Source organism: Triturus cristatus, chromosome 7, assembly GCF_964204655.1.
Source record: "Triturus cristatus chromosome 7, aTriCri1.1, whole genome shotgun sequence".
NCBI lineage: Eukaryota > Metazoa > Chordata > Amphibia > Caudata > Salamandridae > Triturus > Triturus cristatus.
Genome location: NC_140590.1, coordinates 1,853,868,682 through 1,853,884,881, shown reverse-complemented (window position 1 = coordinate 1,853,884,881; position 16,200 = coordinate 1,853,868,682). Strand labels below are relative to the sequence as shown.

General features: G+C 44.8%; 1 protein-coding gene across 1 annotated transcript in view; it reads right to left on the bottom strand.

The window, feature by feature from the left end:
- The window catches only part of LOC146813455 (uncharacterized), an 87,982-nt gene that overhangs the window by 61,761 nt on the left and 10,021 nt on the right, over positions 1–16,200 (bottom strand). The window contains exon 2 of the mRNA XM_085620221.1: positions 13,326–13,452. Coding sequence (XP_085476347.1) covers positions 13,326–13,452 — 127 coding nt within the window. The remainder of the gene's footprint in view (positions 1–13,325; positions 13,453–16,200) is intronic.

Here is a 16,200-nt window from a genome sequence, read left to right as displayed (position 1 = left end):
GCTCTGCTCATCCTTTATCACTGTGTGGCACCTGGAGGCTGTGCTGTCGCTCTGCTCATCCTTTATCACTGTGTAGCACCTGGAGGCTGTGCTGTGGCTCTGCTCATCCTTTATCACTGTGTAGCACCTGGAGGCTGTGCTGTGGCTCTACTCATCCTTTATCACTGTGTAGCACCTGGAGGCCGTGCTGTGGCTCTGCTCATCCTTTATCACTGTGTGGCACCTGGAGGCTGTGCTTTGGCTCTGCTCATCCTTTATCACTGTGTGGCACCTGGAGGCTGTGCTTTGGCTCTGCTCATCCTTTATCACTGTGTAGCACCCGGAGGCTGTGCTGTGGCTCTGCTTTGGCTCTGCTCATCCTTTATCACTGTGTAGCACCTGGAGGCTGTGCTGTGGCTCTGCTCATCCTTGATCACTGTGTGGCACCTGGAGGCTGTGCTTTGGCTCTGCTCATCCTTTATCACTGTGTGGCACCTGGAGGCCGTGCTGTGGCTCTGCTCATCCTTTATCACTGTGTAGCACCTGGAGGCCGTGCTGTGGCTCTGCTCATCCTTTATCACTGTGTAGCACCTGGAGGCTGTGCTGTGGCTCTGCTCATCCTTTATCACTGTGTGGCACCTGGAGGCTGTGCTTTGGCTCTGCTCATCCTTTATCACTGTGTGGCACCTGGAGGCCGTGCTGTGGCTCTGCTCATCCTTTATCACTGTGTGGCACCTGGAGGCTGTGCTGTGGCTCTGGTCATCCTTTATCACTGTGTAGCACCTGGAGGCTGTGCTGTGGCTCTGGTCATCCTTTATCACTGTGTAGCACCTGGAGGCTGTGCTGTGGCTCTGCTCATCCTTTATCACTGTGTGGCACCTGGAGGCTGTGCTTTGGCTCTGGTCATCCTTTATCACTGTGTGGCACCTGGAGGCCGTGCTGTGGCTCTGCTCATCCTTTATCACTGTGTAGCACCTGGAGGCTGTGCTGTGGCTCTGCTCATCCTTTATCACTGTGTGGCACCTGGAGGCTGTGCTGTGGCTCTGCTCATCCTTTATCACTGTGTAGCACCTGGAGGCTGTGCTTTGGCTCTGGTCATCCTTTATCACTGTGTAGCACCTGGAGGCTGTGCTTTGGCTCTGGTCATCCTTTATCACTGTGTAGCACCTGGAGGCTGTGCTTTGGCTCTGGTCATCCTTTATCACTGTGTAGCACCTGGAGGCTGTGCTGTGGCTCTGCTCATCCTTTATCACTGTGTAGCACCTGGAGGCTGTGCTGTGGCTCTGCTCATCCTTTATCACTGTGTAGCACCTGGAGGCTGTGCTTTGGCTCTGGTCATCCTTTATCACTGTGTGGCACCTGGAGGCTGTGCTGTGGCTCTGCTCATCCTTTATCACTGTGTAGCACCTGGAGGCTGTGCTGTGGCTCTGCTCATCCTTTATCACTGTGTGGCACCTGGAGGCCGTGCTGTGGCTCTGCTCATCCTTTATCACTGTGTGGCACCTGGAGGCTGTGCTGTGGCTCTGGTCATCCTTTATCACTGTGTGGCACCTGGAGGCTGTGCTGTGGCTCTGCTCATCCTTTATCACTGTGTAGCACCTGGAGGCTGTGCTTTGGCTCTGCTCATCCTTTTAGCCGCGTGGTAGAATATTGCACTCACCAGGAAGGGGGGTAGAACACTACCCAATCTGGCAGAAAAGAAAATGTAAGGGTAGAGCATCGCAAGGGTCTACATTTCTACACAGATGCTCTCAAGGAGGGGACTGCAGAGCACCACAACATGCTACCGTCTGAACTTGGAATACGAGGAGCCTCTGGACCTCACCTGGAGGCTTTGGGAGCCAGAGATCATGATTGCGCTGCTTGTTCATTCGGTGGCCATTGTTCGACTCCTGGTCTTGTGTCCCATGCCAATTAGTCAATAGCTGAGAGTTGTGCTTTTTGCCTTCCCCAACTTCAATCTCGTCTCATGTCACACAAGAAGGGTATGCAAAAGTGATCAAGCACTTCATGAAACAGAGTGGGGCCTAACAGACTGACTTACAGCAAACTCAAACACACCTTTGTCCCTCCAGCCTGGGACCATGCCTGACATGGCCTTAACAAGAACAGAGGAAGGGTTTTCACTCCTCTAAGAAGGAATTCAGAAACAGAATAAGAGGCCATGTTGAAAGGTGTCCAGGAACTACGAGAGAAACTTTGGTCCGAGACTGAAGCTCCGAGTAAGGATTTAAATTCACTTGGAATTAGGGGTTAGAAGACAGAGACAAGAGTCTAGGGGGGTGGACACACAGATTCATTTGGTGTGTAAGCTTGCAGGAGAAACATTTTACGTTTTCTTTGAGAGACATGCTCTCCTTGTCTGGGGACATTTAAGTAATAGAAAACAAGAATATGGATGAATTCTGCAACTGTTATGAGAGGACCAAAAATGCCAGCTCCTAAGTGCCAATCCTACTGTCGGAGGTAGCTCTCTTCAGCCTCTCTCAGCAACAACAAAAGCATCTTGCTATGGTGGAGGTAGCCTAACAATTTCTCTATTGAAAAAGCCATTTTTGCCCAATAAACTGTTCTAAATGGATGTGCGGTTCTAAGCTCCACTCAGTCCGCCCACCAGAGCATTTCAGAGGCCCTGAACTCCTAACGGGGGAACAAAACTGAAGCAGAGTAACAGCAGCTTCAGCGGATTACCACAGGGCGATGAAGGGGCTCATATCAATTTCCCGACTGGCACACGAGGCTGAGGTCCGAATGTTCAAGATGGCATCGCCCGCTCTAGATGGAGAGGTGTTGCCGCAGGAAGGCTGGAGCGAGCTGCTATAAGAGCGTGGTGCAGAGCATAGCATTGGTGTTAAGGAGTGGTGGCTGCAGTGAATTGCTTCAGAGAGACAAAGAAGCACCATGTGCGGGATAGCACCTGGCTCCTCCAGGTGCCCGTGACCAGGGTTAGGAAAGAGGCCTATGAGCCCTGAGGCAGTCTCCCGGGAATGCAAAGTCCTAAATAGGGAGGTGAGCTCTACCACGAGTACAGGCGGCTGCAGAGAGGGGTTGAAGGTAACAGAGCAGAGCATTTATTAACCACAGAGGTGAGAGCAGCAGCACTGTGCAACAGAATGTGGAGGCGGAGGGAGATGCGTTTGATACAGAGTTGACTGGAATCATAACCTTCTTCTTCCTTTTTCTTCCCGTAGTTTTATATGGCACAAATTTGACCCGAAGGTATCAGAGCGCTTTACATAGCACCAGTTGCGTTACAGACGGACACATTCATGTTTGGTAGACACGGGGAGATTAAGTGATTTGCCCAGAATCACAGGATGTTCAGCGTCATTGCCAAGACTCTAACCCGGTTCCCCAGATTTGAGATCGAGCACCCTAGCCCTTAGGCCACATCCTCTTCCCTAGAACGTGCATTGGCATCTATGCATACCCAGAACCTTGCTCCTAAATAGAGGCTACTCTCACATAATTGGGAGAAGAGAAGACGCGAACATGCAATAAGTTGAAGGGACAACAAAATGAATTAGCAGTGGATGCTTTAAAGGGGACAAAGCAACATAGAACGTTGTCTTCCAGAAACTAACGAAGAGTGCCTTCTGCCCAACAGGAAGAACTAGAGGACCTGCAGAGGGAAAGGAAAAGCAACCCAGATGGCCACTGACTTTCATAGGAAATGAGCTCCAGATCAGTATGCAAGATAGGGAACTTAGAGAGCTCTTGAGGAAAGCAGCACACCTCAGTCTACCTAGCACAGCGATACTCAAAGTACAGCCCGGGGGCTGCTTGCGGCCCGCTTGACCTTTACATGCAGCCCCCCTGATAAACAGCAGCACAAGCTGCTGTTTAGCTACTGAGCAATAATATCAAGAAAAAAAATATTACATAAACGGGCAAACATTTATTAACTTGCAAAGAAATGCTTGCCGGTTTATTTAGCATTCTTTTAGACCTCCTTACACAATCTCTGACCCACCCAGACCCCCTACCACCACCCTGCTGGCATCAGTGCGGCCCTCGGTCACACCACAGACTGTACCTTGCGGCCCCTGGGCAAATGATCTAGCACCATCCACTCCTATAACGCACAACAGTGAAAGAGCCATGTAGGAGTGACCAAGAAGGTGGTCAAGAGGTGCCAGATATCACCCAATGCGAAGCAAAGGTTGGCAAGCCAAAAAAAGCAGATATTATAATCTGGTAACTACAGAATGCACACAGTACATGAGCTAGGATGACTTTACAGTCATGAGATCTGCCAAGTAAGGGGCAAAGCATCAAAGACAGGATGCAGCACAGCAGGCTCAAAGTCAGACTAGCAAGAAGTGGATTAGCAGGGCTCTGGAGTTGACAAGAGAAAGGAATCCATAACAATGGCCTTGCGGATCGCCATATCACTGGCACCTTCTTAGAGCATCTCTTCACAGGCCTGAGGGATGAAACAGCGCCAGTTTGAATCGACCCACAGAAAGAACTTAAAGATATAAGAAAATATGGGACTGATCTGAGTGGCAGAATCAACAAACTGGAGAAGATAGTGAATGAATTGGGCATAGCCATAAAGCAATAACATGGGGTATAAGTGCACTGTCATTTAGAAGAAACAAGAGGCTTAGGAAAATCACTCAAGAAGAAACAATGTAAGAATCAGCGGTGTATCAAAGGGAACAGAAGGCAAGGACATGTGCGCACCCCTTTGCAGCTCTAATGGAAGAACCTGTTGATTCAACATTTAGGCTGGAAACAGTTCACAGGGTGACTACAAATGCTAAATACAATTCCTGCCCCCATGACATACTGACAATGTTCTACTTGCGCTACACTACTTTGAGGAAAAAGAACCGACGTCCAAACTGGCGTATGGGTGCAACATCTCAAATAACGGGGTGAGACTGCTGATCTATCAGGACTAGTCCGTCACACAAATAGAGGATGCTCAAACCAACAGCGGCTGAGATCTCACAGGGCACCTGTTGGGAATCTCATTTGCTTGGAAAGGTACACAAACAACTAAATTGCTCAGAGAATCATGTCAAATCATGGGCATCCCAGAGGACAAAGGAAGTTTGGAAGGCAACACAGAGTAAGTGAAGAATCAAAATAGAAAAGGAGGCCCAACAGCTACTGAACAGAGCCGAGAGACTGTAGACATTCAGGCAGACCAGTCGCCTGGGAGGTGATCAGGGAGATGCCAGAACTCAGACATACAGTGCTGCAGCCAACAAAGAGGAATCAATTTATATAGACACATCGTTTTACTCCCAAATTGTGTGGCCAGTGGTTGAGAGAACACCAAGCAGATATGGAAATTAACTTGTGGAAGGGCTGAAAGGGAGAGAAACAGGCTCCCCGCCCAAAGACGTTACATGTTCTCACACGAATGGAGAGACATTATCAGGGAATGGCATACAAAGAGAGAGGGAATGAATTGGCATGCATGCCATCCTTATGTTTGGTTCCAATGAGAAATTCTACAGTTCGGGAGAGGATTGAAGTTGGAGGCGTTGCAGTTGTTGGAATGAGGGTGGAATTCAGTAAAAGGTGAGGCTGGGAGACCAGCAGTCTATGGGAGAGGGAAGTAACAATAGCACTATCACATTTCAGTCAGGTGACCTATTGAAGGATACAGGTCCACAACTAGCAGAAGGCAACATATAAATGCATTATTTGCACTGTAAGGGGGTGAACAACCCAGCCCACCGATTAGTCATTTTAAAATCACTCAAAACAGAAGGCATGGTCATGGCTTTCTCGCAGGAAACACATCTCCTTGTTGAAAACTGTAAGTGTTTGCCTATTATACCTGCCATAGCGATATATGGCCTTAGTTAGAAAGAATACTGGAGGGGTGGTTGTCTTGTTGTCCACATGCTTTCTGGACACAATACAAAACATTGTCAAGGATCCAGCGGGATGGTGTGGTTTCTTTATGAGACACTGCAAGAGATAGTGGAGAAGGCCACAGCTCTGGTGGAGACCTGAACATAGTTATTACTGTGGTTGAAGAGCAAAATAACCAGGAGGTAGGAAAGGACCGGAGTCATGTCCACAAAAGGGAGAGGAATGTTGGAGGATCTGGGCCTAGCTGCCAATTAAAGAAGCATGCCCAGAAATCCTATGTGCACATAGATAACGTTCCATCAGACACGTGCCTTTTGGCTACAATATGTGATGCGGAGGGACATGGGCTTGAAGCTGAATGAAGATCTACTCAAAGACCCTGCAGTCACACAGACAATAAGTGATAATATCAGGTAGTATCATATAACAAAAGGTGGGAGGTCCCTGTGGCAGTACGATGGGATGCTTCGAAAGCAATCATTAAGGGTAGGCCCAATGTAGAAGCAGCATAGCTAAAATGGGCAAGGTGAGCGCAAATGCTAGACCAGGAAGTGTAAAGTAGAATTATTAAAGGAACAGCACAATATACTCCATGAAAACGCACCTTGCAAAAAGTAAAAGCGATATGGGGCCAGCTCAAGGTGCTAGAACTGCATAAAGCAGAACATACCCTAAAGGAGAGTGGTATAGGCATTATGAGGGAGGGAACAAAGTGGGGGTACTGTTGGCAAAGACATTAAGACCAGAAAGAGTAGACGACCATAAATCGGAGATTAGAGCCCTGATCTGTTAAAGGTGCTCCTGTAATTATGCGGTTTCTTCAGAGAGACAATAGTAATGACCACCATGGGTGAGACCACTATTGCACTTCTATTGAAACCTGGGAATGACCCTGGTTCCTGTGCATCTTACAGACCTCAGATAAAATAGATTATAAGATATTTGGTGGCATACGCATGTCGAGACTAGAGTCTTCACTGTCCAAACAGGTACATCCCGACCAGAAGGCTTTATAAAAGGGAGATAAACCAGGGACATCACAAAGATGGTATTGCACGTGATGGCTATGGCTGAGAAAGAGCAGAAACAAATGGCGCTGCTCTCAGCGGACATCAAGAAGTCAACTGATAAGAGTCGCTTGGGAAGGGGTTGATGAGGGCGGTGCTATTGCACGAGCTTTGGAGAGGAGCGGATGCACTGGATCCTAGAGGGATATGCTTCACCAAGAGCCACAGGAACCGTAACTGGAAGTCCATCTTAACAAATACACATTCACAGGGTTATGAGTCAGCAGTACCCCAGTCTCTGCCGTTATTTGCCCTGTACACTGAATCTCCAGCACAGAGAACTAAAGAATATAAACACACTGAAGGGGTCACACTGGAATAGATACATTTAAAGTAGCATTATTTTCTGATAACATACTCCTGACCCTACAAAACATGATCACATTAATGATTTAGGGTCACCCGAGTAAGGCTCTGGGTTCTCTAACTAGATGTGGGTGAGAGCGCTGAAAGAGCAGGAAAACACATCAAAGAGCAGGAAGATACAGGGTGTGACATCCTGAGCCTTTACGAGATGCTACAGAAGACTCAGCCTGATCATAAAGCCACCTTTCAGATAGCAAGGGAGAGAGAGTGAGGGGTTGAACTGGATAGGGACCAGCATAAAGAGATACTCATTAGGAATACTAATTATGCAAGTCATGCATAAGGCAGGGAACATTGTACAAAATTCTATACGGGTGACATCTCACACTGCAACTATTACACGTAATGGGCCTTCTGAAGTCAGACTGCTTCTGGAGAGGACGTAGGAATAAGGCCCCTCTAACACATATTCTTTGGTCCTGTCCAAGGAGCCATGGTTTCTAGGAAGAGCTTTCTAACGAACTGCCAGAAGTACAATGTAACATGCCTCTGCAAGACAACAAAGACTATACGGAATGAGTCACCAGTAGACTGAAATAGAACCAGACTACCAGAGCGAGGGGTCAGAAAATAGACTAAAGTGAGAAAATGAGGTTGGGAGGGAAATGCTGTGGGTTTACTTATGATGAAATAGACAGCTGGAAGCAATATGTCCACTGCTCAAGCGCAATGCCGTAGGCTTGTGAAAAAAATTCAATAAAGAAGTGAAACAGAGCACATTTTCACAATCAGATGTCACCACACCCTCAGTGGAAGAGACCGATATAATGTCATTTCCAAACATCCTTCAGACCAATAGTGCTCATTATCAAACATATGAAGCTGTTCATGAAGATTCTTCCACTTGAATGCAGAAAGGAGATGGTTTCTGGCAGTCTTGGCGTCCTTAGATGCCAAGAAAGCCTTTGATAGGGTGAACTGGGCTCTTTTGGTGTGGGTGCTTTTGAGTGTGGACGCTAAGTTTGCCTTGCAGATACTAGATAACTAACTAAACACAGAATAAAGCATCCACTCTCCAAAGAGCAACGGAAGACAGCAGAACACGCGCTAATAATCTCCTGAACTGATACCAGCAATTTTAACAGGTTTTCCAACTAATGTCTTCACACCTATCAAGAGTGATACTTCGTTCCACTGAGCATCGGCTTGCAGAGCAAAACAAATGTACTCACATCGCCCCAATTGAGGAATTTACAATGGTTTGCTTTAAGGGTTGGATAACATTTTAAATCGAGTGTCTCATCTTCAGTACACTCACGCAGGGAGTCTGATCTACCTAGCAGATATATTGACAACTTCATAAGGCAGAAGAGACTTTAGGTGCAAGAGCACTCTCCAACCGGAAATACTGTAATTTCAAATGGCCCGGTCTAAGGGAATCATACTCTGGGGCAGCAATGACCATCAGGAATACCCTGCCAGCCCAACCAAGAACATCCCTGGACATCTTGTCATTCCAAGAAGGACTAAAGACCAACTTCTTCAGGATGTATCTAAGATGTTTAGGTGGTGGGGGCGGGAACGGTGCTAGTAGTTACAAGCTATGAGAGAACTCAACTAACTAAAAGACTACTGTATAGAGAGAGTTCCTTGTCAAAAATGATCTTATTGTGTTCTCATCTAACCCTCCCCAAATTTCTGCTTGAAATTAGGAAATTACAATAGGGTATCCTTCCCTGTTTACTACCACAGCGTATATTCACTCCATGCCTCTTGTCCATTTGTACTTTCACATTTACCCTCAACAAATTACCCTAGAGACAGTAATCCCTGGTCTCATGTTGTTTCAATGTGCACATAGATTCTCATACATTCTATGTAAAGCGCTCTAAAGAAGAAATTTAAATAAAACATTGTCGAAGTAATGGCTGTACCTTTGCCTCCCTTCAGCTGTGAGCTACCTTCCCTTTTTTGGGCAAAATACCAGAGTGACAGATAAGGACTAACCCTGAAATTTAGGGGGACTTTTTGGAGGTGTGGGGGATAATCTTGAGAGGTGTGGGGGGAGCTAAACTGACCCTCTTCAGTGACAATATGCTCTTGATGTTGGGCTCCTGAGATCAGTCCCTTCTGGGCCACACTGACCAGGTACACATTTAGGTAGATAGGCCTAAACCTCATTCTAGTATATAAAGAGGTGGCCGCATTTGAGAAAGTACTCCTTTGTGGGCCTGGGATTCAATTTTGCTATTGGAATTCATGATAATCCCTCGGGTAACAAGATTATATACAGCTGATCTTTTGCCCTTTACTCTTTAAAAAAAAAAAAAAAAATTCAACTTTATTTGTAATTTCAGTTTACAAATCATAACATCATCAAAGCAGAGTTTTTTCCATTTGTTAGACATATATATTGTTAATCATACAACCACAGTTTCAGCTCTACGTTGCGTACAGTTAAAGTATATCTAGTACATACCCCGTGGCACCCATTAAGCATCCTCCGTCCTTCCTATCAGTCCCCCTCCATGTTCTCTTCCGCCTGTTCTCTTGGTGGGTCACAGATGTTGCCTCTGTATTTATTCCTTTACTCTTTTTTACTTCAAAATTACAAACTGAAATTAACCATGATATTGGTTAGGAAGGATTGATGAAACCAAAATTAACCCCTTGCCTAGAGACTCACAGTTGCCTAAAGCCCTTTCAGTCAGGATGCAACTGGCATTCATTGGTAAACTGAACCAGACCTAAATTCTTGAAACTCAGCTTAAGACAGTTCTGACATCATACAACTAAACAGGATTTAGGACACTGTTTAACATGATTACTCTCACCCTGCACGTCTATTAAATTTACAAGAGTTTAGTCTGTTACATATCAATCCATATTTAAAAGAAACAATATCCTGCTCTAGTATTCGAACTTGGGCTTACGGCTCAATATCCAGGTTAAAAAGAAGGTGAGATAATGCTTGGCAGATTCCTCTATCTTGAACTTCTGAGTAAGATTTCTGAGGACTAATAAACTAGCCTGGGGCAATTCATAAAGTGCTTGTATAGTTCTCACAAATTCCTTTTAAATCTGCAATCTATGTAAATCCTCCCACTGTAATGAACCATGTCAAAGGCTTTAGCTATGTCTACAGGTATAATGTCTAGGAATTTTTGTATTCCTCTGCAACATCTATCAAACCAAACAGCAAATGAATTAACCCTTGTATCGGTTTCCCAGGAATTAAACTATTTTAGTCGCTGTGGATGCAAAAGCTCAACCGTCCATTCAATCTCTTTGTCAGCACACTGGCAAATATTTTATAATCACAATTTAGCTTGAAAATGGCCTATATGACTCACAATTCTTGGGATCTTTCTCTGGTTTTAAAATATGGGAGATCGTTGCAGCATTCCAGGAGCTGAGGATGTTTAGTCGTTCTAGTGAGGGTGAATTAAAAATCTCTTAAAACTGGAGCTATTATATTACCCGGGTCGGCTGCTTTCCTCTTCATAATCTTCCCCATAGCCGATCTGATTTCTTTTTCTGTTATTGGTCCATTTACATTACTTCGGTGTCTGTAAGAGTTGGGACACACCAGCTTTCTCTAACAGGAGACTGTACGAAGGTGGACTAACTAACACATACATAAGTATTACAAAACATTTCCTCTATCCCTGAAGGAGTATTTAGGAACAAATTGGTCTTGTAGGATAGATAAATGAGGGTATCATTTACTTCAGCTATCAACAACTAAATCTTGGTGCTCAAAACTAAAATGGCCCCAAGAAAATATTTCAGAGATAGAAGCCACACTTCTTCACCAGGGACCTAGAAGAAAGGAGGCTGCTTATTGGTATGCAGGCCGGTCGGAATATGAAGAAAGAGATGCCATGGCATCCTATTACATCTGGAACCCAGACCGGTCATTGTTTAGGACAGAAAACTTATAGGAAGTACCTTTAAAATATTTATATAAAACGGGTTAATCTTCTCATTTAAGAGGAAACATTCTTTCACCATGTATAGAATATACTGGTCTCCCAGTTAGCTGGTGAAGCTCTCCAATTTGGATGAAGGCATGCACCCAAACTCAGGTGGACGACCTTCATATGTTCGTAAGATGCCCAGTACTTAAGTCCTATTCTGATGGTATGGGTAAGGCGATCAATGAAATATTTCAATGGCGCATGGACGTAAGCCCCTCTCATCATCTTTGAAATCAAGGGAGTCATCTGACGGAAGCAGATAGAGGTCTCTTATTCTACTTGATCCTCTTAGCCAGGACTATGATTTGTAAATATCGGACTGAATTAACTGTGCCAACTTAGAGGAAATGTTCAACCAGAATTGTACATTTGTTTTACAGAGAAAGGAACAGTGATTTGCAAACAGGTGGGGTACACTGGGAGCGTTCTACATCATGGCAAAAGAACCATGTCTTATGATTCATCATGACTGGCTCTGAACCCTAACTTTCAAGCACAGGGGTTTTAATTGAGCCTTGCTCCAGGGCCTTTCTACAGGACTGGTCTGGACGATTGTGTGAGTAAATGTACAGCCCAGCAGTTTGGAGCAGGTGCCTGTCTAGCTTACAGGGAATCTATCAACACCTATAGAAGGGGGCTATGTTTGGTTGTCTCTGGCATGTTTCACCTGGGTGTAAAGAAAGAGAGACATATTGCACTATGTTCAGAGGAGACACTAGGTGATGCAGCCAACAATGAAACAAGCTGCATTGAAAGTATGCGTCCCATTTGAAAAATTCATACTTATAAACCATGGTTCTAAAGGTTTAATTTTCGATATGTGCATCATATAGTGTTGTCAATGTAGGTCCCAATGGTCTCACGGAAAAAATGAAACCGGTATTTGTGTACAGCGATTCACTAACTGGAAAGGGAATGTTTATAGCAAGATGTATAAAAAAGCAGGAGAAGTGTTCAGGGTACACTACATGATATTTGCTAGGAATGGGTTTTCTGGTTGGCTAGGGTATGCACCTAAGCCAGGCAGAACCCACCACTCTAGTCAGGACAAGTAAGTTACATACCAAAGATAACCCGTGCTCACCCCCTTGGTAGCATGGCAAGAGCAGTCAGGCTTATGCCAGAGGCAATGTGCAAAGCGTTTGCACAACACACACACCAGCAACACAATGAATGAACCACAAAAGAGATTCCAAACAGTATTATATAAATAGACTGTATTGTATATAAAACATAGACCAAAACGACATAACCAATAATTACTGTGCTAAACAGACAATGGTCAAGCCTCACTGCGAGTGCAATATCTGAAAACAAAGCTTACACGCTGCATCATGAAAAACATTACTGTGCACAGTAGACAGTCCGTAATAGATCACTCGCTGCCCTGACCATGCATCAATTTTACATATCGTCATTTCATAAGGACCCAAGAACTGATGTAGTGCACAAGAGTGGGAGCAGCATGGTTCAGCAGTTTGTTTTTGAGAAACTGTACTTCGCCTTATATGAAAAATAATGTTATCAATTCTTGCACGTAGGTTAAAAACTCTTGGATAATAGCATATTTTTACAAAAATACAAGATCGGTCTGGTGGAACAGGAAACAGTCTGACCTCACATAAGATGGTAGGTCTGCATAAAAGGATTTGTGCAGCTTAGCACCGTGAAGAATACTACGGCTTGTCAGTTTAGCTCTCAAACGCCAGGTTGCTCCATGCCAGAGGCAAATTTAGTAGTAGCAAAATCATCCGAATGACAAAAATTTAAGTTGATTAAGTTCAAACAGAAGCACATGGAAGACATAAGACTTGATTTGTTTGGGAATTATTTTAAGTTTCAGTTATATGTCTCTTCTAGTAAAAGCCCACTGTCTGCTACTTCATAGACTTGAACTATGCACGCTTGTCTTCATTATTTGCTGCTTTCATCGTTTGCGTGCTCCTTATCATGCTCCTGCTCACACTCTTACAGCATCTGGTAACTCCGCTGCTACCTGCAGTGCCCTGGTGTGGATTTATCCTCAGATAACCATGCCTTGAGCACTTACACAAAGAGTATGCTACAGCTTCCCACAGCCTGAGCACTCATCTAAGATCAGGATCCAAGATGGGGATCTTCTACATCAGAACACTGACAAACAGTATCTCTTTACCCAGTGACATCAAGGCTTGATGAATTTCCCTCATCACGTTAACATACAGCTCTTTCTGCCATTCCTGTAAAAGCCTCCACTCCGCGTCGGGGAAGTAGGTAGATGCATCTTGGAACGTAACCTGTGCCTGGAAGAGAAAGACATATCTTTTACTAAGCAACTCTATTCATTAAAAGATATCCTATGATGGGTGTGTAATCATTTCAAATACTGTCGTCTGTCTTTCCATTACTATCACTTCCCACATTACTTTCTTTTCTCTAGAAAACAGTCATTCACATGTGCCTGTTTCTGTGGCAAGGGAGAAGATGAGAAGGGTCTCCATACGTTTGTATCAATCCATAAGCACTGCATGTTAAAAGATCATCGAAAAGGCCTGCTGGCCTCTGTGCCTTAATACGAGGTTGATAAGTGCTCACAATAACTATTGATAGAAGCCTGCAGCTTCCTATCTTGAACTACAATGCTTAATAATCCTCATTTACTCGAGAAGGAATCAGACATAATAACAAAAAGCTCTCCATATCAATTAATTTTGCTTTATCACTGGTTTTAATATATTGAAGCTTTCACTATTTGGTCACCTATCCTGCCTCACGTGAAAGATGACACATGAAACATACCGAGGCATAAATTTAGAACAATGAACAGCGTTGCCGTTCTGAAAGACAATGTAATAGGGAATCTTATATATTTCTCTACAATATGACACGTTACTCTTTGAACAGTAGAGCAATGCTTTCTTTTGTTCATTTATCATATCAATTTGTGCTCTTTTTAGAAAGGATTCTGGACATCTGTTGGCCACTAAATGGTGCTGATGAAATCAAGCCAAGGTGTGGATAAAAAAGGGTACCAAAATGCAAAACTGAAAATGATGTTCAAGTAACTAAAACACCCAAGAAATGATTTACAGCACGTAACATTAAGTGATCGATGTAAGTAGAGTCTACAACAGAAGAGACTCTAGAGGCCTCACTGAAGGCTTCTAAAAGAGGTGCTCATTTTATTATTCATGGCAGGAGAAGGAGCAAGTGATTGTTTCGATGCCTTTCTTAAACTGGGTAGGTTATCCGCTAGCCTCAGATCCTAGGGGAAATTATTCTCTAGCTTTAGCCCGTCTACCTTTAGAATTCTGCCCTCAAAGGGCATTTTAAGACAGAAAGTTCATGTCAGACCTGAAATGTACTCTCGCGAGGCGTTCCTATTCATCATGGTCCAACCCAAGCACAGAACTCTGTAGAACTCTGTTATGGATGTGATGTTTCATTGTTAGCCAAGCCTCTCAGGGTTCATTTGTGATAATTGTTCCAGCCCACAGAGAACAGTTATATTCATTGTCAGTTGCAAGTTCAAAACAGATTTTTAGCACAATTTGGGCAAACAATATCGCAGTCAAGAGATTATCAATGGGCGCCCTATCAGATTCTGGTGCTCAGCGGTCAGTAAAGGAGATGTGTTTGTGAGGGCACACTGCAATTTTACAAAATCTACAATCTGGACCTATGAGTGAAGGGAGATCTGTGAATCAAGAAGAACACTCAGGTTCAAAGCAACATCCGCCTGGGCTGATGGTTGACCTAACCAAGAGAGCCACCGTAGAGAGAAGGGGGTGTTTGGCATTTTACCTATAACGAGCACGTCAGTTTTGTAGGACAGGGACTGAGAGCATGTCCATTTGCCTGATGACTGCTCATCAAGTGCCCGATTAAAGCGGATGAAAGAACTGGGGAACCTGTCTCCAGGACTGAGTGAAGTAGAAAGGCTTCTTGGGGTGGTGCGACTCTGTTAACCGGGGACGCTCACTCCGCACAGCATCGGAAGTCTGGAACTGCACACACACTAGAGACAGAGCCTTGGAGGAAAGCACAGCAAAGGTCAAAGACTGTGCATCTGCTACTGCCTCCTGCAGGTTCGTGGGACCACCTTCTGGTTGCCAACAAAGTGAATGAAATCTGACACAGTGTGCGCCACAGTTGGGTGGCAGAAGGTGCGTTTGAGGCAGGGCTCGCCCTTCTCCTTCAGGACCATCATGCTCCACTGTTTGTGCTCAACTTCAGGTGGACAATTAAAGTGTGCTCCTCTTGTCAGAGCATGCAGGCCACAGTTATGGGGAAGGAATGCAGTACACTGCCCACTATAAAGACCACATTTAATTGCCTTAGCTGCAGAAAGGCCAGGCTTATAAATGGTGGACAATTTCATACTGCAGAGTAAGACTTGGTTGCCTGCTCCTCCCCTCAAGATGCAGCTGGAGTAGGAGGGTTCAGATGCACTGAAAGCTCTGAATGTCACACAGTGGGAGGGTGAATGCAGGGGTGATGAGCAGGGAACAGCTCAAACATCGCTTAGGACCAGTGGGAGGTTGTCTGTTGTTCTGGTTTCCCCACCTCACCAAAGCACAGGTCTGTGCATCTGTGTTAGGCTGGCTGGAGTTTCCTCCTGCCTGCCACTGACCTTATGGTCTGTCCGAACCAGCGCATATGCCAGGTAGATCCTGATCCATACTTGTTTGAATTGGTAGAGGAACACTGACCGCAAATGGCCTTCACCCTTCTTATCCTGTACAGTACTCCTAAATGCCTGCAGAACGAGCTTATGGAGCACTGCATTATAGTGAGCTGGTTTTTTTTTTTTTTTTTTTAAAACCTTTATTCGTGCATCTTAATAGAACAAATACGGGCCTACAACCGTCAGGCCGGCCACGATACGGTTAAGCACTGATACCAACATTACATCCCCTGTGCTTCAACGGTCAAGATTAACAACGAGTTATGAGTGATATACTGGAGAGATCCTTGACACCAGGGGAAGGAGAAGTGAAGGTTAATTTTAAGTTTTTAAGGTAATTTTATCAGGGAAAAAAGTCAGTGAA